Raw genomic sequence first — 25138 nt, forward strand, 5'->3', positions numbered from 1 at the left:
TCTTTGCAGAGGCTCTGAGCCCAAGAGCTGGGGATGCTTTGGGAAGGAGAGGACAGCCAGTGCCTGGTGACCCTAAAAAAATGAGTGTTTATCCACTTTTCCCAGATTTCCTTCTTCCCAGCCCCTTGTGGATAGGCTTATTTGTAATGAGCAGAGGAAGATGGAGCAGGTGAAAAGGGATCTCACTTAATCTCAGCTAGGAAACTCTGAAACAATATGTGCCTTCCAGACCAGTGCTTTCAACACAGATTGATTCCAGCCCGTGTTTTAGGATTGTGTGTTTTATTCTCCTCTCTAGGCCATCCTGCCTGCAGCTGCTCTTTCCACATGCCATTAAGGCCTCCCTTTGCTTCCCAGCCTGCTAGAAAAGGCAACTTTTGAACAGCCAAGCTCTCGTTGTGGCACTGGTGTCTTCTTTAAGGAGAGTCCTGTGCTGGGGGTGGTGTCAGCACACAGATGCCCATATGTGTGCCAGAAATCTCCCAAGACAAGGGCTTGTCTGAGGGAATGTTTTGGGTGACAGTGGGCAGGGGGGACAAACACCCCTCGTGATATTTGCAAATTGTGAGCAAGGTATGATTTTTCCAGGTCTATCTGGGCCCCAGGATTGTTGTTGGGATGATGTTTGTGAGTAATCATCGGGCAGCAGATTTTGTGTGTGTGTGTGTGTGTTTGTGTGTGTGTTTGTGTGGGGTGTGATGGACATGAGATAAGGCCAGGTTGGATGGGGCTTGGAGCAACCTGGTCTAGTGGAAGCTGTTCCTGCCCACGGCAGGGGTTTGGAATTAGATAATCCTTAAGGTCCCTTCCAACCCAAACCATTCTATGAAGAGTCTATTCTGCTCCCTGGTTGGATGAGCATCGCTGGAAGAAGTAGGTTTCTGGGGCAAATACTCCTTTTCACGAGTTCCCAAAGATGATCTCTGTAAATATTTGCTAATGTTTACTTGACATTTGCAGTCACTCATGTCAATATGATCCCATCCTGGAATGTTAACTGGAAACAAACACAAAAGTGGGCATGAGCTCAGCTGATGTGGATACAGTTTTTAATTTAGGCTGGTTTTCATGGTCATCATCTTTCACATAATCATCCAGTCCTGCTGAGAATTAGTGGTGCTCCAGGAGCTTCACTGTTTCCAAGAGTCATGATTTTTGTTTGTTCTCTGTTAGGAAGTGTGTTACCAGAGGCACTGTTGTTTGTGTCTACTGTCTGACACTCCTTACCAAAATCCTGCCTCCAGTTGCTTCTAACTTAATCAAAACTTAACGATTTGGCCTAAAAGCTCCCACAGCACTTCTTTGCCTCTGGCTGTTTTTATAGTACTTTATTTTTTTTTAAAGTTCATCTGAATCAATTAAGCTGTTTCCAAGAATGTAGCTAAAACTAAGCACTTGCTTGTTTTCTCCATGGCAGAAATCTGACAATGTCCTTTTCCCCCCCAAGTTCTGTGGTGCAAGATGGTCAGCCCTACAGTGGAGCTGGGCTTTGGGTGGGAAATGAGCCTTTCCTCTGAGAAATGATTTAAGAGCAAGCCTTAAGGTCCTGTGGCTCTCACTCACTCGGCAGCGACAGCTTTGATTTTCACACCTAAACACGCTGCAGATTTCCCACGTTCTGGGCATGTTTCCAGACAGGTCTGAGCTCACTCTTCTTGCAGTGGCCGTTTACCCCAGGAGATGGACCAGCCTTGCTTGAACCCAGGCAAAGCAGAGGAGCACATTGATGTAACTACAGACATGAGAAAAGCTGTATCTGGGTAAGCAGCAGAAGGCTGGGATAAGAAATCTGGATGTGGCAGAAACTTGATCTGAAGGCTGGGATGTGTGTTGGGGCTTGAGACTAGGTGGCAAAGGTATTGCATGATTCAGGGCATCTGAGCAGCGTAGCTGAGGCTGACGGGACCTTCATCTCTAAGCTGAAAGACTATTAGTCAATGCTAAGTACTCTTTAAAACTCAGGCTTATGTATCAAGAGCTGCTGGTGTGCTCCTGAATCAGAGAATCACTTTGGCTGGAAAAGACCTTTAAGTTCATTGAGCCCAACCTCTCCCCTCACAGTGCCAAGTCCACCACTAACCCATGGCCCTCAGCACCTCAGCTACACGGCTTTGCAATAGGTCCAGGGATGGTGACCCCCCACCTCCCTGGGCAGCCTGGGACAGGGGCTGACAACCCTCTCAGGGAAAAAGCTCTTCCTCAGCTCTAATCTAAACCTTATCTGGCACAACTTGATCCCACTTCCTCTTGTCCTGTCATTCATTATTGGAGAGAAGAGACTGACCCCCACCTTGCTACAAACTCCTGTCAGGTAGTTGTAGAGACTAAGAGTCAGGAACTGTAGAGAGTGATCATAAGTAGCTCTCCTGGTGTCTTGGTTTGCCATCCATATCACTTGAGCAGTAGCAGTGCCTCGTCTCACGGGGCTCACTGTGGCTCAGGCATCCATCAGTACCACCCTCTAGCATGTCTCAGTGGGGACTGTGGGAAGCCCAGAGGACACTGCTGAGCAGGGTGTAGATGTAGATGCTGTGCACAAAGTAAGGACTGCCTTCACATGCTGGGCGATGAGAAGAAAATAGAGAACTATTCATTGGGGCTGAGAGTCCATTGTGTAAGATCTGAAGGCCCAGAAAGCAATAAGTATGTTAGGAAAGAAATAGGAGGAAAGGCACAAATAAGCCTTTCACACACTAGGTCTTCCTGCTCATCCTGTTGTGTACAGTAGGTAGGTTTGGTGTTAGCACTGAGTGTAATTGGGGGCCCCCCGCAGCTGCCAGAGGCTGGTGCCTCCACACCAATTCAGGTGCCATCCGCAGCTGCACAAGGGGCAAACATTCAGTCTGTCCCCAGAAAAACCTGGTCCCAGAGCAGCTTTCTAAAGGAGTTCAGTGCTGCAGGTGAGGATGAGAGATCCAGATGCTGGTTTGGTCACCACCACATGCAGTGGCCAGAGCCCCGTGGTCAGGGCACGGGCACTCAGCAGGGAGGAGTGGGATGTGAACCATAATAGGGGAGAAGAAAGTAAAGGTCAAATTCTCCCAGCTCATGCAAACCTCCTCCTGGTTTTGGTAGGGTGGTTTTTTTTTGGTGAAAATTAAATGTGTAGCAAGGTGAAGCGTTCATCAAGAGTGAAATGAAATCCCCCTTCCCTTCCCTGACCTCGGAGTGCGTGGCATTCAGAGCTTACAGGCACAGTTTCCCCTTTCAGCAATCCACACTCCCCTTTTGCAAGTAGGAGCACTTCAGTGGATATTTTCCTTCCCCAGTACTACCTACTGGGTGTTTTTCTCAATAGTTATCGTTTGCCCTGCTTCTTGCTCCTCTCAGCTCAAAATGAAAAACTTCAGTTGCTGGCTGCGACTACTGTTCATTATTCAGTTACTCAGGCACATTCATCCCATTTCCTCTTAGTGCCTCATTATCAATAAACCTTTGCCTCACTGCTCCTGTAAATCATTTTCATCCATCTCCTTTGCAAACCATGTGCTCGGGCTCTTGCACAAATGTCTCGTGTGGGTAACTGGCCAAGATGTGTAGTACTGTTTTTACTCTCTGTTAAGCCAGCAGAACTTTGTTAAGAGGAGATTATTGAACTACACATGTATCCTTTTTTGCATGAAGAAAGCATTGCACTTACACCAGGTTTAAGCAAGAAGGGTTTCCCAGTATTTCCCTGAGCACAGTGTCTTGTGTCAGTGACTGGTATAGTTCAAAAAACTCTCTGGCTCCCATGGGGAACGTGCACCTCAGTCCCCTGTGATACAGAGGATGTGGAGCTAACCCTCCAGAGATAAGAGTGCACTAAGCTAGGGGCTAGAGGCTGAGGAGAAAAATGGAGAGTGTCAAATGATCTTTCCCTCCTCCTCATCGCCCCAAAAAGAAATGTGGGAGAGTAGCTGAAGTGGTACTAGTGGTTCCCACCTTGGTAGCTGCTCTTCATGGCAAATGCCAGTGGGGGACGTAGACCTGGAGCCAGACTGGGGCAAGGGGAGGGGCTGGAGGGGTCCTACAGAGACCATGAGCTGATTAAACTTCAGTTTAACTGGAGCTGAAACGTGTGCCTCTAACACAGGGCAGCAGAGGTTAATGGAGCCCTTTCTGTAGACATTTTATGACCCTCTTTGAGGACACATATAAGGTAACAGGGACTTAAATATTTGTTTAGACTGTGGAAGAGGCAATTGGAGTTTCCAGGCAAGTCAGTCTTAGATGGATTTCCCTTTCTTTACCCTTTCTTCCCAGCTGTAACAGGGACAGGCTGTGGTTGATGTGGGGTGTTCTCCCTCGTCTCCAGCATCTCCTCATCAGGAAAACCCCGTGGGGCTGTGGCACCATCCCCATCTCATGGCCCTACAGCAGGAGATGTTTTGGAGCGGGTGGCAATGGCGCAAGGAGGGCTGTAGAGGTTGGAGGGGAATAACCTGCTGCTGTCAGGTTTGCTGTTAGTTATTTTGTCTTCCTTCTTGGTTGGCAAGTTCCCAGTTTGTTTATGCTGCTTCTTGCTTCAGTTTGTGATTTTTCTGCCCTCTTCCCCTCTGCCAGTGAAAGCTGGTGCCAGTCTGTCACCCAGCCCCAGTGACTGTGAACTGGGGGGTTTGGTAGCCAGAAACCTGATTTTTTTTTTAGTTTTTGTTGGTTTCTTTTTCTGGAATACTTCTAAAAGCCTAGTGCTTGTAGGAACAATTCCCAGACCTGGCTGACCTTGACTTTTGCAATGTGCAGGCAGAATGGAAATAAGTTTTAGCTGTGCTTCCAAGAACAGGCAGGTTTGGGGAACGCTGAGTATTTTTCTTCCCTCCTTTGGGCCTTTCTCTACTCATCAGCTGTATAAAACTGAAGGACTGCAGAGCTATTTTCTTAAAGAACCTGACCCAAACTTTGGCCCAGTGTTTAAACTCAGCCCTTTCCTTGGGTCAGTGAGGAGCAGCCAGTTCTGGGTGTTTTCTGTTTTGACTCCAGCTTTCCCATCACTCCTGTTTTCCCATTTCCCAGCAGAAGTGGTAGCACCCAAATCCCCCTGAGACGTGCTGTACTTGGGTAGCAACAGGGCTGCCACAGCATCTCTTCAGCTTATCTGTCCCAGGGGCACCCAGGCAGAGTGAGGAGCAGCACGGGAATTGTTCTGGGAGGGTTTTTGTGGGATTGTCTGAAGTAGAAAACCCTTCCCTTTAGGTGTAAGGGCAGTCCAGGGGCACAGAAACGCTGCAGTGGTGTGTTGGGGCTGCTCGGACGCCTCCCTGGCTGCTGCCTGTGAGCCTTTGGAAGTTTATCTGTCACTAATTTGAACCAGGACTCCACAATTCAGAGGCAGCTGAGCTCTTGCTGGGCTCGTGACAAAATGGCTCTGACCACCCTCCTCCTGCCCCTCTGCTCTGCCCGTGACTTCAGGTTGCAGCTCCAGCTCTTGTTACCAGCAGCACAAAACGGGCAGCTGGAAAGTCACCTCTGGGAGGCAGCTGAACTTCAGCAATGCGTTGCTGCCTCTGCTGAGAGGAGGCTGCTTTTGCAAAGCAGACAGACAGAAGAATGCAGAGAGAGAGAGACAGATGGACGGACCCATCAACCAACGGATGGTGTTAGCACTGTCCGGGCAGGCACAGGCACATGAGGTGGGGTGAATCACTCTCCGAGCTGGCAGCAGGGAATTAAACTGTGTCATAGCCAGACACCAGAGCAAGGCTCAACTCCCTTCAGGCAGTTTTCCCTCACCAGCTTTCCCCAAAGAACCCTCAGCTCTCCTCTGACTAGGTGTCTGGTTCCTACCTGCTGTCGTACCCAGCGACTGTGGGTGCCTCTCATGGCGTGTGGTGAACGTGGAAGGTTGTGCTGGTGCCTCGTTTCCCCCTCTCACCCTGACACAGCAGATGCCTTCTCACCAGCACCCACAGCCTTGGGTGGAAGTTGTAGGGGAAAGTCCTGGAGGAGATGATGACTTGCAGTAAAGAGCCCTTTCCTTGCTTTTCTCCTGCAGTGCTCAGGCAAGGGGTCTCTTCGGATCCTCACAGTGGCCCAAGGCCATGGGTGAGGTTAAGATGAACACATATTCTGCACCTAGTGGGGAGGCTTATGCTTCTATTTTGGAGTGAGCCATCAGCCCTGCATCCCTCTCATCTATCACTCACCTCTGAGAAATGCTGAGCATTTCATGGAATCATGGAATCATTTTGATTGGAAAAGACCTTTAAGCTCTTGGAGTCCAACCCCTCCCCTCACCCTGCCAAGCCCACCACTAACCCATGGCCCTCAGCACCTCAGCTCCAGGGCTTTGCAATAGCTCCAGGGATGAGGACTCCTCCACCTCCCTGGGCAGCCTGGCACAGGGGCTGGCAACCCTCTCAGGGAAACAGTTCTGCCTCAGCTCCAATCTAAACCTTCCTGGAGCAAATTGAGGCCATTTCTTCGTGTCCTGTCACTTGTTACTTGGAGAGATGGACCACCACCTCACTACAGCCTCCTGTCAGGTGGTTGTAGGGAGTGCTCACGTCTCCCCTCAGCCTCCTCTTCCCCAGGCTGAGCATGCTCCCTCAGCTGCTCCTCATCAGACCTGTGCTCCATACCCTTCCACAGGCACCAAAGGGCACTGCCTGCCAGCAGCCCAGAGCTCCCCTGCCCTTGCCTCTCCCTGCTGCAGATACAGGGACTGCCCTCACAACATCTCAGGGCACTGAGCTGGGAGTTCCGGCTACTTTAAACACTATCTGTGGGCCTTTTTGGGCTTAACTCCCAACGAACAGCCACTGGTCTCTGTGTTGCTGTGAGAGTCTGCAACCGAGACAACTCTGTTCAATACTTTGTCCTGTGTTAGTGGTGCTGATTTTCTTTTATCCTCACGAGCTGTTTATAGTTTTGTCTTACTCAGCGTTCAGCCTGGTCTTCAGAGCAGTTAGGTGCTCACATCTGGTTCTGAGGAACTTGAGGAAAGCCAAGACCCTCAGGCAACCGTGGCCATGGCAAGGCAATGCAGGATTGTTTTGGAAGGAAGAGACTACTTGTCGAAAAGGTACCAAAATCAGAGCCAAAAGGAAACTGAAAGCGCTGTCAAACCCTCTTCCCATCCTTGCCTGCCTTGTCCATCTTTTCTGGCAGGCAAGTACTGGGGATATCTCAGTTCAGAAGTACTAGGTGGCTTTTGTTTCACTGTTTTGGGTGGAGACATGAATAGGACATAGCAGAAACCCACAGTTCTTTCCCAGCTGTTTGTTTCAAATGCAGTAGCTGACCCATGTTGCCTGTCATAGGTTCAAGCAGGAGTTTACAGGTAGCCAGGCGAGTTGCAAAGCCATAGCTGACCATCCTCAGCCCTGTGTGGGATCTACTGGGGGTCTGGCAGCACTGAGGTGACTGTCACCTCCTCCACTATCACTCGCCAAGCCATCTCGTGGCTAGTCCTGGCACAGCAGAACACATCCCCAAGGCCTCGTGTCATCCCCTGCAACCTCGGCAGAGAGGAGAGAGCCAGCTCACCAAGAAATTCGTGGGTTCATCAGAGAGAACCAAGATGCCCAGCTCTAGAGTACTGGGCATAAACAAATAACCTCCTTTCACATGCAGCATCAGTTCAGAACTGAGCAGTTGTGTTTTCTCCCCGTGGGGATGATGACAGTACATTTTCTTGCCCTTCCTCTTTTCCTGGGTCTCGTTCTGGGAGCCAGAAAGTCAGCTACAGTTACAGCAGGTTGCTAGAAGCATTTTTGTACCGTAAGAATTTACCAGTCAGCTCTTTCCTGCTGTTCAGATGAATGTGCCACATGAGGAAGGACTTGGGGCATCTACTGTGCCTTTTTGTTCCAGCCACAGCTTCTACATGAAGTTTTCAGACCTGATTTGTTTATACAAAAGCCAGTTTTGTTTAATGTCCTTTAAATAACATGAAAGGGGAGCAAGCAGCACGTGTTGCATTTGCACAGCTGATGCTGAGCTCTCCCCAAGTAGCCACGGGGTGTGTGAGTTCAGCTTAATCAGACAATGCAGCAAGACTTGCCCTCAAAAGCAGATGTTTGTATTCAAGAAAAGAAGAAAAGCTAGTTCAGAAAAACAAAGCTAGAGGAATAGCAACTTCCACAAACAAATAACACACTGGCGGGCACACACGTGGGGCACGTGTTCCTCAGGCTTGCTGTGACGTAAACTTCTCAGAGTTATGTTTATCGAGCTGTCTCTCACCAAACCCACACAGTGATTTACTCCAGGAGAGTGTATCCAGCATGGGAAAAGAGGATTTAAGGGCTGAAGTGCTTTTGACTCCCAGGGAAGCAGCTGTGAGGCACACAGAGTGGAGATAGAAGCAGTGAGTTCAGGTATGTGGTTGCTGCAGGGACAGCAAAAGCACCTTGTGGCACTGTCCCAGTGGCTGCCTTTCAGGAACAGGAGTTTTTGAGGCCTCTTCGCTCCAGGCTTTAGCTTTGCTCCTGCTGTGTGCTCTGATTAGAAAAACAAGTCTCTTCTTGAAGAAAACCACTGGTAGGTTGGGCAGGAGGCAATGTGTCCATCCTCAGCCAGAGCTGAAATGGAAATAGAATCATTGAATCATGATGGTGGGGGTTGGAAGGGACCTCTGGAGGTCATGTAGTCCAACCCCCCTGCTAAAGCAGATGCTGGAAGCAGCAGCTGGAGCAGATGCTCCAGCCAGTTTGTGCTTAGCAGCAAGGATGGGTGACTGCATCTTCCAGAACCGTGCCAGGGGCTTGTGTCTTATGTAGACTGCAGCTGCCTGCGTGTGAGATGGAATGTGCACAGGGTTCCACTTCAGTTGGGCCCAAGAGTGAAGATATGATTAAGCTGCTGCTCATTGCTAATAAAATCAGTGATGCCCCATTCAGCTGAAAAAAACCCCAAACAGTGGGTCTTCTCTCTGTCTTTAAACTCTTTTTTACACCTGCAGACTGCAAGGGTGCTGACTCCCTGAACAAAAATGCCCCACAACATTTGGGCTTTTATATTTGGCCTAAAATCCAGCAGCTTCTTTTTATCCCATATAACCCAAAGTGTGGGTATTTTTTAAATGATAGGTGTTGCTGACTTTCTGGACTGCAATGACAGACAAGGAGGCAGAAAGCTGCAACAGACAGCTTGGGAACAAGTATAGTGGCTTCAGCATGTGTTAAGGCAAGATCACAAGGACTGGATAAGGTTACTGTGGCTGACTGAGTCCTGGAGGTGTGCAGGGCTGTGCTGCAAATCTCCTTTGGTAAGAAGTACAGAGTACACTGCCCAAACCTGATCTAAGCAAAATTTTAGCACTTTTAGTATTTAAGCAAGAGTTGAGAGAATGACACTAAGAGCCAGAAATGGATTTTAAAAGTCTTCATTTAAACATCTGCTCTAGAGATTTATGGGGTTTTAAAAAAAATCATCATTGCTGTGAAAAGAGTGTCTGTGCAGGCAGGGAGAGGCACCATGAAATGGCCAGCTATGGAAGAGATGGAGCTAGCTCAGCACATCAAAAATGCTAAGATCCTGCAGGCTTCTTTGCCTGGAGCCCTAGGCAAACAGCCCTGTGCTGCTTGTGTCCTTGGCTTCTGCTGGCCACATTGCTGTCTGTGGGACTGCAATCACAGGATCTACATGAAGGAGTCTGTCATGAAGGAGCTGTGGCTTGTCATGCGTGTGCTTTGCAAAGGAGACCTATCCTTTCAAGCTGTGCCCAAAGCGGTGGATTTGAAATGTCCCATCCTCTGTTATTGTGTGGATGCACTGAGCTGACTTTGTTCTAAGTTAAACTTCATGGATAAAAGATTTTCCTCCCCACCCCCCACCAAAGCAGATATGAGCTGTGAACCCAGGCATTGTGAGGGTATGGTTAAAATGGCTTTTCCCTCCAGGAAGGTGTCAGCAGAGGAAAAGGATGCCTGGGTGTCCTCAGGGCTCACTGTGTGGCCACTGTGTCTCCTGCATCCCATGCCTCCTCTGTGGGGTTCCCAGAACAGACGTGGAAAGGTATATCCCCTCCAGGTGAACTAAGGATGCAGGCAGCTCTCCTGTTCAGAAAGAAGGGGCTTCATGCTGGGCACACACATGCCCAGCTGTACTGGGCCATCCCTTCTCATGGGCACCTGACACAGGGTGACTTTCCTTAGATGAGCTGTAAGAAAGTTCTTCTCTGTGAAGGCGGTGAGGCACTGGGATGTGTTGCCCAGAGAGGCTGTGGCTGCCCCATCCCTGGAAGTGTTCAAGGGCAGGTCGGGTGGGACTTGGAGTAACCTGGTCTGGTAGAAGCTGTCCTTGCTCATGAAAGAGTGGATGGCATGAGATGACCTTTAAGATCCTTTCCAAACCAAACCATTCCATGGTTCTATGATTCTCTGTGACTTGGAGAAGGTCTTGGAAGTGCTTATGGTCTATCAGGCAGCCAGGGCACTGGGAGAGCAAGGTGTAAGTGTGAGAAGCCAAAAAAGATCCTCCTTCTGTTGCTGTGAAGGCAAGGATGGAGTTGTAAGCAGTGGAGGAGGCACCAAGCAGTCCTGTCAGGCCTGTAAGGGTGCAGTGATGCTCACGTTACCTCCTTTTCATGGAGATCTTCACAGTATGTAACTCAAGGTCTCTGTAGGTTTGATTAGAAACAGACACCCCAAACTTTGCACTCAAACTTTGAGGCCATCTCCAGTTACAGGAAGTCTGGGCCTATCCATATGCAGATGTATGCAATTTGTTTCACTCCAGCCTGTTAGCATGACTGTTTGGAGGTCAGGGAGCCTATTTCTAGGGAATGAGGATTACCTCTTTGGATGCTCAACTGAGGGTGGATGTGCACCAACCTTCCCTCCCTCTCCACTGCCACAGTTATGGTTGCTGGGTCCTGGGAGGTGATGGCTTATGGTGGAGATAAAACTATGGCTGCTGAAAGCTCCCAGGCCCAGCTCCCAGCTGCAGTTTGAGCAATTCACTGAATGAAATCTGATCAGACACGGAGCTTTTCTGAGGCTGTGTGTGTGTCTGTGCTGACCCTTCCCCAGGTAGCTGAGCCACTCGAGCAGAGCTCCCAAGAAAAGGCCTCGGGTCTTGTGTTTGCTGCTGCTCGAGTCACAGGGGACTAGGGAGTTTGAGAGGCACAGGGGAACATGTACTCAGCTTCCTGACATCATAAATAAGACAAAAAGAAAGAAAGGAGGGGAAAAAAATCCCTGGGATACTTCCATTTATTTCTCTCTCTCTCTGCTGACTCTCACAGACAGGAGTCCATTGCTGCAGACTTTCTGGAACTGTTTTATCACCATTTGTTGTGAAAATGCTGAATATCATGGCCATGGGCTATGATTTAGGCAGGTTGTGTGGCAGGGCACTGTCCTAGCCCTTTCTGGGTGGATGGGCCTGTGCCACTGCATCCCCCTCAGCCAGATGGGGAGGTGAGGCCCAAAAAGGAGGAGGGTGGCAGTCACCAGGCCCCAAGAGGAGGAGGGTGGCAGTCACCAGCCTGGGCACCAGTCCTGGCACTCAGGGAGCATAAATCTTGGCAAAATGTTCGTGTGGATCAAAGCAACGAGAGGCAACATCAGGCTTTGTTGAGCTTTACAGGAGGCTCCTCAAAAGCCTGAGGGAGCAGCATTAGAGAAGGAAATAAATCAGAAGACACAGTAGGGTGTTTGTGGCAGACGGCTCCTGCATCCCCAGTGCCTTCATTCCAGGTCTGCCTCTGACTCCTCTCTACTAACTGGACAGCTTTTTTCTCAAATCTTTTTCATAGCTATCCTCCAAAGCTTAAGCCCAGGCCTTCCTTGCCCTTGTGCCTACATTTCATTTTCCTGCTTTCATTCCCATCACCTCAGTGCAGCCTTTCAGCTGAGAGAGTGAGAAAAGGGCAAAGATGTGGACACCTTCTCACGAGCCCACTCATGGGCTGTTGGCTGTGAAGCCATGACAGAGCTGCTCACAGAAGCGCTGAGCTGTACATACACAGTGGATTAGGTGGAAGGATGTTGTAATGAGGGGTCAGTTCTGGAAAAAATGAGGATTTCCAAAGACGTGGGCTAAGATGCCTGAGCTGGCATTACTGACCCTGGATGTGACACTGCTGGGGGAGTGCTCCCAGTGGGGACATCTTTCCCAGAACAACTGATGCTGGACTGGGAATGTTTAAAAATAGGCTAATGGGATTTATTTTTTTGGAAAGAAAAAATTGTTTAGCCAGTTGGCATGATCTTGGCTTGCTAAGGAGAGCATGGGTAGGAGGTACCACTGTACCTTTCCTTCCCAGACCTCTAGGAGCTGAGCAAAGCTACCATGGTTGTTTGTCTAAAGGTACCAGTCAGAAATGTAGACAGGTGTGACATGGGGCTGTGCAGTGGCTCACACAAATCCCTCTTTTTCTGGTCTGGGGACAGCCTGTTGAGCAGAGCAGTGGCAAGGGACAGCCATGGCCACTAGCCATGGGGCCTGCTGGTACGGCAGCACTCTGGTTAAAGAAGGGGACACCACTGTCACTGGAGGCAAGAGGTGGGCAGGGGAAGACATGTCATCACAGTGCCTTTGCCTGTGCCTGGGGGTTACATCTGCCCAGCTACAGAATATCAGGGGTGGTTTTGCCCTCAGCTTCTAAGCCTCACAGAGGAACCAGGCTGGTGCAGTGGTTGAAACATCTACCTCCTGCTTCACCGTACTGCTCTCATACATCTTGGGCTGTTAATTATTAATTGCTCAGGGCAGGCAGGCAGGAAGAGCCTCCTAGGATGCTGTCAGGCTCTTCTCATTTGTCTCTGCCCAGGGTGTTTCCATAGCCCTTGCTTTGGCAGTAAGGGCTGTTCATGGCCTCTTTGCCAAAAGCTGTGCATGTCCTTGCAGAAGGCTCTGGGGTGATTCCACGTGGGCTCTCAACCAGGAATACTACTGCTGTTGTCTGGGGATGCACGAGCAGAAAACAGACCCCTCTGAGTGCCACATGCCTGCTGTGTGTCCCTGGTTTTCTGCTGGTGTTATTCAGCAGGTGACTGGGACCATCCTCCGTGGCCTGGGTATGGGTCCCGCTGGCCTCAGAGACTTCTCCCGTGGCCAGGACCAAGGGCTTTGGTGCCCTGTGGGCTTTATTCCCACTGTGGATGGTGGAAGGGTGAAGGAGGGTCTCATTGTCACGTGTGCTTATCAGCATGCTGGGCTCATCCCTCGCCCTGGCTCCTGGAGGTGGACTGAGAGGAGCTGGCAGAGCTCACCCCAACTTCCCCTTCTCCAGCCGTGCTGGCATCAGCCTCTGTGCCATAACAACCACCTCTTCCCTTGAACACAGCCCATGCCTCCCTCCAGCTGCACCCCAGCACCCTATGAGGCCAAGGCTGGCAGCTTTCCTGCACCCAGGGCAGCCCCTGGGTCTCTGTCAGCGTGGTGTCAGCCTCTGCCTGTGGTAGGGTGCCATGTCTGGCTTTAATTGGTTAAACCAATCAACTGGTGGAAAGATTTACATGTTTCCCCTCTCTCTCTCTCCCCCCCATTTCCCACCCTGCTCAAACCTGCCCTCTCCTCACCCTCCCACCCAAATAGGTAAGGAGAGCAGTTTGGGAGAGGCCGACCTGCAGCCAAGCTCTGACCCGCCAGGAATGGACAGCAGCTACCTCAGTGTGAAGGAGGCCGGGGTGAAAGTGCCCCAGGACAGGGCCAGCACGGACCTCCCCAGCCCCATGGACAAGGCCGACTCGGAGAGCAACAAGGGCAAAAAGCGGAGGAACCGCACCACCTTCACCAGTTACCAGCTGGAGGAGCTGGAGAAGGTCTTCCAGAAGACCCACTACCCAGACGTCTATGCCAGGGAGCAGCTAGCCATGAGGACAGACCTCACCGAGGCTCGTGTACAGGTAACGGAGGATGGCCTGGGGTGGGCAAGCTGCAAACAAGCCCCTGTCTGACATGAGGGTCAGCTCCTTTATTTGGGCTGGTGTCCTGAGCTCCAGTGACCATTGTCCTTGGGCTGAATGGGCAGCAGGCTAGTAAGCCTCACCACCACCCTAATTGAAGCTAGTTATATAAACTACCATCTTCAAGAGACTCAGTGAGGGGAGACAGGTTCATGAGCCTAGGTGGGAGCAGGTTTTCCCACAGTATGGGCTCTTTCTGGCAGGAAAGGGAGGCAGAGGGGAGCAGGATGCTCAATGCCATGGAGCATGAGGTGATACAGGAGAGACAGCTCCCATTGCCTGCTTGGCTGAGCAGGCATGAGTCTGCACGAAGCCTGGTGACCCAGAGCAAAAAGGTGCTCCCACCACTTTGAGACAAGCAGGGGAGTCAAAGAGCCTCTGCCCACACGGGTGCCAGCTCCTCTGAACTGATACAGGGGTCTGGCAGAGAAAAAAAGGAGCACCATCACTTGGAGCAGACATCTGCAGCTCGTGTGTTGATGGCCATCCAAGGTCCCACTTAGGCTCTCATTCTCCAGACCAGCTAATCCAGTTGCTTCCATCTGCAGGCACTTATCAGCCCAGCACCCCCAGAACCCGCACTGGCATCAAGAATAGCTGGCCTGCAGAGACATCTGATTGCATCTCTCATGGCAGGTGGACCGCCAGGTCCCAGGCAGCCTGGCTTGCCCTCTGCTCTAACCTTTGCAAGTCATTGTTGCAAAGAGTCAAAGCAATCAGGCCAGCATCCTTGTCCATTTTTAGTCAGTTTAAGGTCCATTTTAGTCTGTACATTTACTTCCAGTTTCAACTGGCTGCAGGACTTTTCTTGTCTGCTTGCCTAAACATTGGTTTGCAGGGCTGCTGTACTCTTCTGCCTCCCAGCTGTTTCTCCTCAGGCTGCATTTCAGTTGAAAGTGATGTGATTCTCATTGATCTCATGTGCTGTGTGCCATGGGATGGGCACTGCTACAAACATCAGCTCTTTGCTTCTGCCACGGGACGCTGCCTTGGATTTCCCAGGGACACATCACAAGCACTGGTGGGGTCTCCAGGGAGGCCAAGCACAGCATAGGGTTACCAGTGCACAGCACATGAAACTCCCTTGGCTCAGGAATGAGAATGAGGTGCTGGGAATGGCCCAGGTAGGGCACAGGGCTGGCTGGCAGAGCTGGGGCAGCCCAGGCAGAGGCCATCCCCTCACTGCCAGAGGGACACTGAGGGGCTGGAGCGTGTCCAGAGCCAGGCAGAGGAGCTGGGGAAGGGGCTGGAGCACAAGTGTGATGGGGAGCAGCTGAGGGAGCTGGGGGTGTTCAGGCTGGAGGAGGCTGAGGGGAGACACCATCATGCTCTGCAACTCCTTGAAAAGGGGCTGTAGTGAGGTGGGGGTCAGTTTCTCCAGTAATGAATGATAAGACACACGGAAATGTGTTCAGGTTGCACCAGGGGAGGTTTAGATTCGAGGGTTATTAAGCATTGGAATGGGCTGTCCAGGGGGGTGGTGGAGTCACTAGCCCTAGAGATATTTAAAAGACACATAGCTGAGGTGCTGAGGGATATGGTTTAGTTTATCGATAGGCTTGGCAGTGTGAGGTGAGTGGTTGGACTCAATGATCTTAAAGGTCTTTTCCAGCTGTTGCGATTCTAAGTCCTTAATGTATAACCCACAATCTCAGGGAGCTTTTTCTCCACCAGATAACACTGAGGCCAATGGCAGAAGCACCTCCCGGGCAGCCAGGAGACCTGGCAGAGGGAGGGTGCAGGTTGGAGGGGTTTCACCCTGCCTTGAGATAAAGGCTGAGAATAACCTCTCTCCTTTTGCCACTGCCAGCCCACACTCTCACTTGGGAAGGCAACCACAGGGCTTGTGTAATGGAGCAGCCAAAGGACTTGTCTAAGTGGGCTAGCTACTCCAGTGCTTGCCTCAGAGGGAAAGGGGTAAGCACTTGCATTTCACTCCTGCCCCCAGCCATGGAGGGAAGAGCTCTATCCCTCAGGATGGCAGCCCCAGGAAACAACAGGGACACAGCCTGGGGTGGCACAGGGCTACTCATTCCCCAAGAGAGGCTTTCTGGGCTGGGGCCTTAGTGAATCACCCTAACACCTGTGTCTGGGTTGTGTCTCAGCTTATTTAGGCCTGGCTTTGGCCTCCCACCTGTCTGGGCAGGTCTGCTGTGGGGAGACATCCCCATGCCAGCACTGCAACATTGAGGGCCATGAGCTCACAGCCGAGGAGCAGGCACAGGCCCGGAGAGACCGACAGTGAAGCCAACACCTGCTGCAAGGACCAGCCAGGGCCAAGGAGGAGGGCAGAAACTACAAGCCCTTTACTTCTTTCTTCCTGCAAGCTAAATAACCACAATGTACTCAGATGCCCTCCATCACACTGGCAGGGGCTCTGGGTGCTGTGGGACATATGGGCACGCATCTACTGCAACCCCATGGGCTTTGAGGGGAGCTCAGTAGCCCCTGCCAAGGAAGGGACGGTCCTCTAAAGCATGGTGAGTGACCCAGGATAATCTCTGGGATGCTGGCCAGCCTGCAAGGCTGAACTAAGCCAAGCAGAGTGTTGGGAAGGTGAGGTGCCCAGCAGGTTTGGGGTGCACTGCTCCCTCCCTCCCACAGCTGAGCCAGGTTTTGTCTGGGGGCATCCCCTCCAGCTTCCTTGGCGGCCCAGAGGGCAAGCAGTCACCACACCTCAGGCAGGAGCACAGACAGAGCCAGACAGGAAAGAGGTAGCTCTGGGGATTTGCATCTCTTTCCCAAGCTCATGCTTCACTAGTGAAATAGCTGCTGGAGATGGAGGAGCCTGGAGAAGAGCTCAGGCAGCAGTGGGCACGGGCAGGGCTGTGCTGCTGTGGAGTGATGGTATCCCATAGCCTGGCCCTCTTTCCGGCTCCATCTCTCTCTGCTTTGGCTTCCAGCTGTCAGTGTTGATGTCCAACATCAAAACTAATTCCTCCTGCTCTGCAGTGAAGCGTTTGTCCTGCCTGTCCCCCACAACCTGATTCCTTCTTGCCAGGTGCTATTCAGCTGCTGCTCATCCCTGTTTACTGAAGTATGAGCCGTGTGTGAGCCGTGGGCAGAGGCAGAGCCACCCAGGCAGGGAGAGGCTGCTGGGGCTCGACAGCCATCCTGCAAGGGTGCACAGCAGGTGCTGTTTTCACGTGGGTCCTCCCCAGCATACATATCCCTTTTTTTCTTCTCCTCCTCCTCCTCTTCCTGCAGAGCCCCAGGAAGATCTCTTGCTTGGTACCAGCAACTGCCTGAGCTTCTTCCAGCTTATCCAGGGCTGCAGCACATGGCTGAGGTGATGGCACTAGAGGAACACGGTAGACACACATATTCACACACACACACACACACACACATTGACTTGGTTAGAGAGGAACCTCATGAGGTTCAACAAGGACAAGGGCAGAGTCCTGCACCTGGGGAGGAACAACCCCATGCACCAGTACAGGCTGGGGGTGACCTGCTGGAGAGTAGCTGCAGCAGAGGGACTTGGGAGTTCTGGTTCATAACAAACTAACCATGAGCAGGCAACGTGCCCTCGTGGCCAAGAAGGCCAATGGCATCCTGGGATCCTGCATCAAGAAGAGTGTGGGCAGCAGGTCGAGGAAGGCTCTGCTCCCTCTCTACTCTGCCCTGGTGAGGCCTCATCTGGAGTCCTGTGTCCAGTTCTGGGCTCCCCAGCTCAAGAGGGACAGGGAACTGCTGGAGAGAGGCCAGAGCAGGGCCACCAAGATGATCAGGGCACTGGAACATCTTCCTTATGAGGAAAGGCTGTGGGAACTGGGGCTGTTCAGCATAGAAAAGAGATGACTGAGAGCAGGCCTCATTAACACAAGTATTTGTTGTATATATTGACAAGTATATGTCAAGAGGATGGAGTGACACTTTTTCCTGTGGTCGCTAGTGACAAGACAAGGAGTGATGGACAAAAGGTGGAACACAGAAAGTTCCACTTAAACACAAGGAGAAACTTGTTTGGTGCTGAGGTGAGGGAGCCCTGGCACAGGCTGCCCAGGGAGGGTGTGGAGGCTCCTCCTTGGGAGGTTCCCAAACCCGCCTGGACACGTTCTTGTGTGACTTGATGGAGGGGAACCTGCTTTAGCAGGGGCTTGGGCTGGATGAGCTCTAGAGCTCCTTTCTATCCCCACCATCCTATGATTCTATGATCCCAGGCCCGTGCCAGCCCAGTCCCATCTGCTCATCTTTCTTGGTCTGTGTCTCTGCCTCCTGAGGCACTGTGGCAGAGGAGAAAGTGATGGGGCTGGAAGGAGGGAGGTTTTGCAGCCAGAGGATATAACCCTTCAGCCAGCCCCCCTCCGAGCCAGCCTTATGATTGCTGGGACTGTTAATGAAATGTTTTTGGCGGTGACCCTGTGATGTGGCGGGGGCTTGAAAGTGAGAGAGAAATGTCAAACTCTGCCGTAGCAAAATCACCGCCTGGGAAAAAAAAAAAGCAAAGCAAAGAAAGAAGTAATATATCTTGATCCCTTTTCCCCTATAAAACCCTGGGAGGCTGGTGGAAGGAGCGGAAAGACTGAGCTAAGCCTGCAGGAAATTAAACATGAAATGAAAACAAGCTCGAGTTATTCAATTCTCTCATCCCAGGCTCCAATTTCCCATTCCAGGCCACTGATAAAATGGTGTCCAGTTTCAGCACTCAAGAATGAATTCTGGCTCTGTTCTTGCAGGCTGGAAAGCAAAAGGCTGGTGGCCATCTCTGGGAAGAGGGGAGATGGCCTGGCCTTTCACAGAGGGATAGGGACCTGGAGACTGAGGCTGAGCAGAGGGAGCGGGGCCAGGGAGAGAGGCTGCTGCCAGGGGTGAGTGGGAGTGTGAGAGGCTCCAGCAAGGTGGGAAACTCTTTTCTGCAGCAAGGGAGACTTGAGCACAGGGTGCTGGGCACCGGGCTGGAGTTGGCCCCATGGCTCCCACCAGCTAAGCACCAAGGCACACCAGCTCCAGCCTCAGCGCCGCGCCGGGGGTGGTGGTGGCACAGAGGGGAAAACACCTTTTCCTTTAACTTGGAGGAAGAAGTGCAGTTTTGGCATCTCCAACCATCCAGCCCTGGCCAGAGGGCTCGGGCAGGGGCGGGTGCCAGGGCAGGAACCTCCTGCTTGCCTCATCTCTGGCCGTTGCCGGCCTCCTCACCCGCCACGGCACGTCAGCTGCCGAGGCATATGGATTGAGGTACCAGCATATGGCTGGATGTTTATGGAGACATGAAACATTTTCTCTCCTGTAGATTTTTATAGGGCTGATTTGGTACATCGGGGCTTATCAAAGCATTGTCTGCAGGAGTCAGATCCATGCCATTGCCCTACATTACCTCTGTAATTGCTAACACTGAGCTGCAGCCCACAGCAGCGGCTTCTCCCCGCACCCAAGGCTCCATCCCCACCCCAGCGGACGCTGTACCTCTGCTGTCCCAGCCCCGTCCCGCTGCAGCCTCTCTTGACAAAAGCTGACAGCTTTAGATTTGCTTTTTAAAAGCAGGTGTCAGAATTCTAAGATCAAGGAAATACTTGGGATTAGTTGGATTTTTGCCTTGCCTGCAAAGCACTGCAGAGGCTGGAGAAACCCCACGGGAAGATACCGAGCATCTCAAAAGCACTTGGACCAGAGGGGAAGGGAGAACTTTAGAAAAGAGATCCAAACCTTGTCACAGGCATTTCAGAGCAGTGGCTCACTGCCAGCCCCCGGGGTGTTCCTCTGGTGCACCCAGCAGCAGCACTTGGACTGAAGACACTCAGGAAGAAGGGGTGACACCTTTTCTGTAGTGCCCAGTGTCAGGACAAAGGGTAATGGACATGAGCTGAAACACAAAAACTTCCACTTAAACATAAAGAAAAACTTGTTTGGTGCTGAGGTGACAGAGCCCTGGCACAGGTTGCCCAGGGAGGGTGTGGAGGCTCCTTTTCTGGGGGTTCCCAAACCTACCTGGACATGTTCGTGTGCCTCCTGATGGAGGGGAACCTGCTCTAGCAGGGCTTGGGCTGGATGAGCTCTGCAGGTCCCTTACCACCCCTACCATTATATGATTTTCAGACTAATGTGATGGTTTGCCAGAGTCTCCCAGCCCACCAGCTGTGTGGGGATTACGATTTGGGATCTGCCAGTTTAAACCATTTTGTTCCACCTGTGCCTGCTGAAGACTTTGAGATCAAGTCTGATGGAGAGCAGCTGAGGGAGCTGGTGGCGTTCAGCCTGGAAAAGAGGAGGCTGGGAGTGATTGCTCTCTACAGCTACCTGAAAGGAGGTTGTAAGTGAGGCAGTCTCTCATTGCAAGGAATGAATAACAGGACAAGAGATGGCCTCAAGTTGCGCCAGGAGAGGTTTAGATTGGAGCTGGGTAAGAACTTCTTCCCTGAGAGGGTTGTCAGCCCCTGTGCCAGGCTGCCCAGGGAGGTGGGGGGGACCCCATCGCTGGAGAGATTCCAAAGTCATGTAGATGTGGCACTGAGGGCCATTTAATTTCATTTTCTAACTGAAATGACTCTATGACTCTAATCCAATACGTAATCGAGGAGCAGCAGCGCCAGAGCCTGTGCTGGGCTCCCTGCTCTGCCCCCAGGAGCCCCCCGTGGCTCCATCAGTGTGGCTGCTGGCAGCCCCGCGGCCGCCCGGTGCCCAAACCACACGCTGGTGGTTCCGTGGGCTGCGTGGCAGCGCCGGGCTCCGCCGTGGGAGCCCGAGCACGATATGTGCCCCGGCGCAGGGCCGCGGGAAGGCCGCCGGGGCCGTCTCCGGGCGGCAGAACGGCCGCATATGCCCGGCACATGTCCGGCGCTCTGCTCCCTACCTGCCCTCCACCCTCTGTGCACAGCGGGGCCTCCCCTGCCCGAGCAGGGCCCCGGGTCACTGCCGCTCGCTGGGAATGCACAGATCAAAGCGGCGTGATGCGGCCCAGCCCCGGCACTGGGCTGCAGCTGGGCCGGAGCCGCTGTGCCAAGAGGAGGTAGAGGAAAAGCAGAAGGATGCCTGAGGCATCCAACCTGCTCCAGGAGGACCTTCCCCACGTGCAGCGTGGGGTAACCCCTTTCTGATGGGGCTTCTTTGCACCCGCTGAGCATCCTCGTAGCGGGGTGGGGGGGGGTGGGGGTTAACCTCAGGTGGCTGCACCTGGAAGGGGGAAAACTGAAGCAGGAGAGTCTGAAATGACTTTGCCAGCACAAGCAAGCAGCTCAGCTCGGATCAGAAACCACAGCCCCTTGGGCCAGTCTCTCGCTATAGCAGCTTCTGGCTGCACTGGCTGGCACCGTCTGTGAATGCCATGGCTCTCCTGTGCCCCTAAAGCCAGGCTGCCACCTCCCCCTGCGCCCGCTGTCCTCTAAAGACCTTCCCGAGCTTCCCACGCAGGCTCTGGTTCCCCAGCTGCCCACTGAGCAGCAGAGCTGTCCCACAGGCAGGGCCAAGCTGTTTGTTAGCCGTGGCCCCCACCGCTCCACTAGTCACCGTGTAAAACTCAAAGCAGAACGGAGCGGCTCCAGGACTGCTCCTTTCATGCACTGGCGTGACCCGCACACCCCAGCCCCTGGTGATCGCCTGCATCTCTCAGTGCCTTCAAAGCAGCTCTTGATTGATGTGTTTCCCTGACTCACAAGCTTCGAGAGGCTTTGAAGAAGCTGGGCCAGGCTCTGATCTCTCATAGGCTGATGCAAATCAGGAGCAATGGTGCTGACAACAGTGCAATAATCCACACTGATGTCAAGCCAGTAAAAATAAGAGCAGAAAACAGAGTTTTGGTGTTTCCTCTGCCTTGAAGGGATCTGAGCAGCACTGTGAAGCAGAGAGCTGCAAACTCTGCAAAGAAGGCTCTCTGTAAAGCAAGGACACACCACGCTGTGGAAGGGCATTTGTCTTTTCCTGCAGCTGAGACGGGGTGTTCCCTTGGAGGGGTTTCTTTCAGAAAGACAAATACGACTGTGAGTTCAGTGAGAAACTCAGACTCGGAGCCAGTGGCAATCTCACAGCCAGGACTGGGTCTGGGGAAAGCCCCAGCACACTGGCACACCTGGATGTGTTCCCACTCCTCCTCTGAGGCTGCCTAATGCTGAGTCTAGGCTGTGAGGCAGTGGGGCTGTCCCAGGGCACACAGGACCGTGGGAGGCGAGAGCTGTGTGTCTCCCCAGGCAGGTGGGACACAAAATGCCCTGTCCCTGTCCCACCTGTGAGCTCCAACTCAGCGGGGGCTGTGGGGCTCCCAGCCACTGCCAGCATCCCCCATCCTTCACGTTCTCACCCTCTCCCCAGGTGTGGTTTCAGAACCGGCGAGCAAAGTGGCGCAAGAGGGAGCGGTTCGGCCAGATGCAGCAGGTCCGGACCCATTTCTCCACCGCCTACGAGCTGCCCCTGCTCACCCGCGCTGAGAACTACGCCCAGGTGAGCACATCCCCCTGCCCTGCCCTGCCCTGCCCTGCCCTACCCTACCCCTCTGTCCCGGTGATGCTTGCTGCCTCTGCTCTTAGTCTCCCCCAAACTCCTGCTTCGCTTCTGGGGTTCATGCACTTGCCCTCAGGCCAAGTTCTGTAGCTCCCTCATGCCCTGGCCTGGGGCTGCCAGCCTGAAGGCAGGCGTAGTGCAGCCACTGCAGCACAAACTCATACTCTGCCCTTCTCCCATCACGTGTGCTGCTGCCCACCAACTTCCCACTGCTGTGGAAAACTTCCAAAGTGCCCAAAACCCGCCCTCGTGCTCTCATGGCCAAGAATGGCATCCTGGGGGGCACCAAGAAGAGTGTGGGCAGCAGGCTGAGGGGAGTTTTCCTCCCTCTCTGCCCTGGTGAGGCCTCATCTGGAGTCCTGTGTCCAGTTCTGGGCTCCCCAGCCCAAGGAGGACAGGGAACTGCTGGAGAGAGTCCAGCACAGGGACATCAAGATACTGAGGAGATTGGGGCATCTGTCTGAGGAGGAAAGGCTGGAGGAACTGGAGCTGTTTAGTCTGGAGAAGAGAAGGCTGAGGGAGAATCTCATTAACACAAGTATTTAAAAGGTGTTTGTCAAGAGGCTGAGGTGGCACTTTTTTTCTGTTGTGTCCTGTGACAGGACAAGGGGTGATAGGCACAAGCTGGAACACAAAAAGTTCCACTGGAATATGAAGAGAAACTTGTTTGGTGTTGAGGTGAGGGAGCCCTGGCACAGGCTGCCCAGGGAGAGTGTGGAGGCTCCTTCTCAGGAGGTTCTCAAACCCGCCTGGACACGTTCCTGAGTGACCTGCTGGAGGGGAACCTGCTTTGGTGGGGGCTTGGGCTGGATGAGATCTGCAGGGCCCTTCCAACCCCCTCCACTCTGTGATTCTGTGACTCTTTTATACCTAGAGAAGCCATCAGTTCTCAGGAAGGCTTCCTGCTGCCATGCCTAGGTTTCCATGACCCTTCTTGAGGCAGCTGGACAACAGCTTTTTTTCCCCTGGCAGATTCTGCCAGGCACCTCCCAGCTGCAGTACCCACAGTGCACTCAGTGACGTCTGCGGCTGCTCCCCAAGGGCCTTGTGGGTTTGTGCTCCAAAGGAAGGGTGGGAGCAGCCTCGTTGGAGTTGAAATTGTTCCTGCCCTGGCCCAGGAGGCAGATGACACAGCTGGTCCTGGGAGACCTCTCCACCACAGCAGCTTCCTAAGCACTGGGGCAGCCCCTATTTCACAACACTGCTGGGGTGTTCATGCAGTCATTGGGCCCCTCCATCCTGCCCACTTCTCTTCCCACCCCACAGAACTGGCTCGAGAGCACAGCTCTGCAGGTGCAGGGCTCTGAACCCAACTTGTCCTCACAGATCTGGGAGTCCTCTCCCCGTCTGGCAGGTACTGCTCAGCCAGGAGCCTTTAACCTCTCTCCTGCTTGGCATCTCCTGCCAACTGAACAAGAAGCCCTTATGAAAGAGCTGAGAGACGCCAAAGCAGCTTTTCCAAGTAGAGGACACTCTCAGCAGCCTTTTCAGCACTCCCTTCTCTGGCCTTTGTAACTTACACTGCTCCCTCCCTCCGTACTGCTCTCCTCTCCCAGCCCTCGACATCCAAAAAAAGGAAAAGTGATTTGCAGGAGGGAAGAGATCCAGGCTGCAGGCAGCTGGGGACAAGCAGGGCTGCGTGGCCCACAAAAGCCTTTGCCTGGGAAAGCTGCCCTGAGCTGAACCAGGAGGGCAGATCTCGCAGCATCTCTTTCTGCCTGTGCCCTCTGTAGTGGGTAGACCCACGGAAACAGCATGGATGACATCAGGTTTCCTGTGCTGAGAGTATCCCTGCTCCAAAACTGCCTATGGCCTCAAGTTGCACCAGGGGAGGTTTAGATTGGAGCTGAGGAAGAGCTTTTTCCCTGAGAGGGTTGTCAGCCCCTGTGCCAGGCTGCCCAGGGAGGTGGGGGAGTCCCCATCCCTGGAGCTATTGCAAAGCCGTGGAGCTGAGGTGCTGAGGGCCGTGGGGTAGTGGTGGGCTTGGCAGGGTGAGGGGAGGGGTTGGACTCAATGAGCTTAAAGGTCTTTTCCAAGCATAATGACTCTATGGTCCAAAAACAACTGGCTGTGAGGGGGAACAGATGGACAGAGAGACACTATGGCAGAGGAGGGCCACAGTCCTGCTGCCCTGTGAGTTTGTGGCACAAAGGCTCTGGACAGGACTGCCTGGCTTGAGGGCTGACTAGCACCCCACTGTCCCACACCCCGGCCGCCCCGGGCGCACGGGGCCGCCCTGACACCGCTTCCCTCCCTCCCCCCGCAGATCCAGAACCCCTCGTGGATCGGCAACAACGGAGCGGCCTCCCCCGTGCCCGCCTGCGTGGTGCCCTGCGAGCCAGTGCCCTCCTGCATGTCCCCCCACGGCCATCCCCACGCGGCCGGCAGCGTCTCCGAGTTCCTCGGCGTGTCCGGCCCCGGCGGCCCCGTGGGACAGACTCACATGGGCGGCCTGTTCGGCACGGCCGGCATGAGCCCCGGCCTCAACGGCTACGAGCTGAGCAGCGAGCCGGACCGCAAGAGCTCCAGCATCGCTGCCCTGAGGATGAAGGCGAAGGAGCACAGCGCCGCCATCTCCTGGGCGACATGACAGGGCTGCGGCCCAGCGCCCGCCAGACGCAGAGACCCAGCCCTCAGACTCCAGACAGCAGTTGCCTCCTCGGGGATCTGAATGCAGCACTTTTAGCTACCCTAAGGCGTGTAAAGGACATAATGCTAACGTAAGTGGAGCGTTTCCAGCACGAAGGCGGCAGCTCCGGGCGGGGAGAGGAAGGCTGTGGAGCGGCACCGCTCCCGGCGAGGTCTGGGTTGGGATGCGCCCCCTCTCTCACCACCTCCCCTGTAACCTGGGCGGGATTTTTCTCCCC

The 25138-nt window shown here is 53.2% G+C and overlaps 1 protein-coding gene across 1 annotated transcript in view; it reads left to right on the forward strand.

Moving 5' to 3' along the window:
• The window catches only part of ALX4 (ALX homeobox 4), a 39055-nt gene extending 14194 nt beyond the window's left edge, over window positions 1-24861 (forward strand). The window contains exons 2-4 of the mRNA XM_061998543.1: window positions 13468-13778; window positions 22083-22211; window positions 24538-24861. Of these exons, the coding sequence (XP_061854527.1) occupies window positions 13468-13778; window positions 22083-22211; window positions 24538-24861 (764 nt within the window). The remainder of the gene's footprint in view (window positions 1-13467; window positions 13779-22082; window positions 22212-24537) is intronic.
• The last annotated feature ends 277 nt before the right edge of the window (window positions 24862-25138 follow it).

The sequence above is a fragment of the Colius striatus genome, chromosome 6, assembly GCF_028858725.1.
Source record: "Colius striatus isolate bColStr4 chromosome 6, bColStr4.1.hap1, whole genome shotgun sequence".
Taxonomy (NCBI): Eukaryota; Metazoa; Chordata; class Aves; order Coliiformes; family Coliidae; genus Colius; species Colius striatus.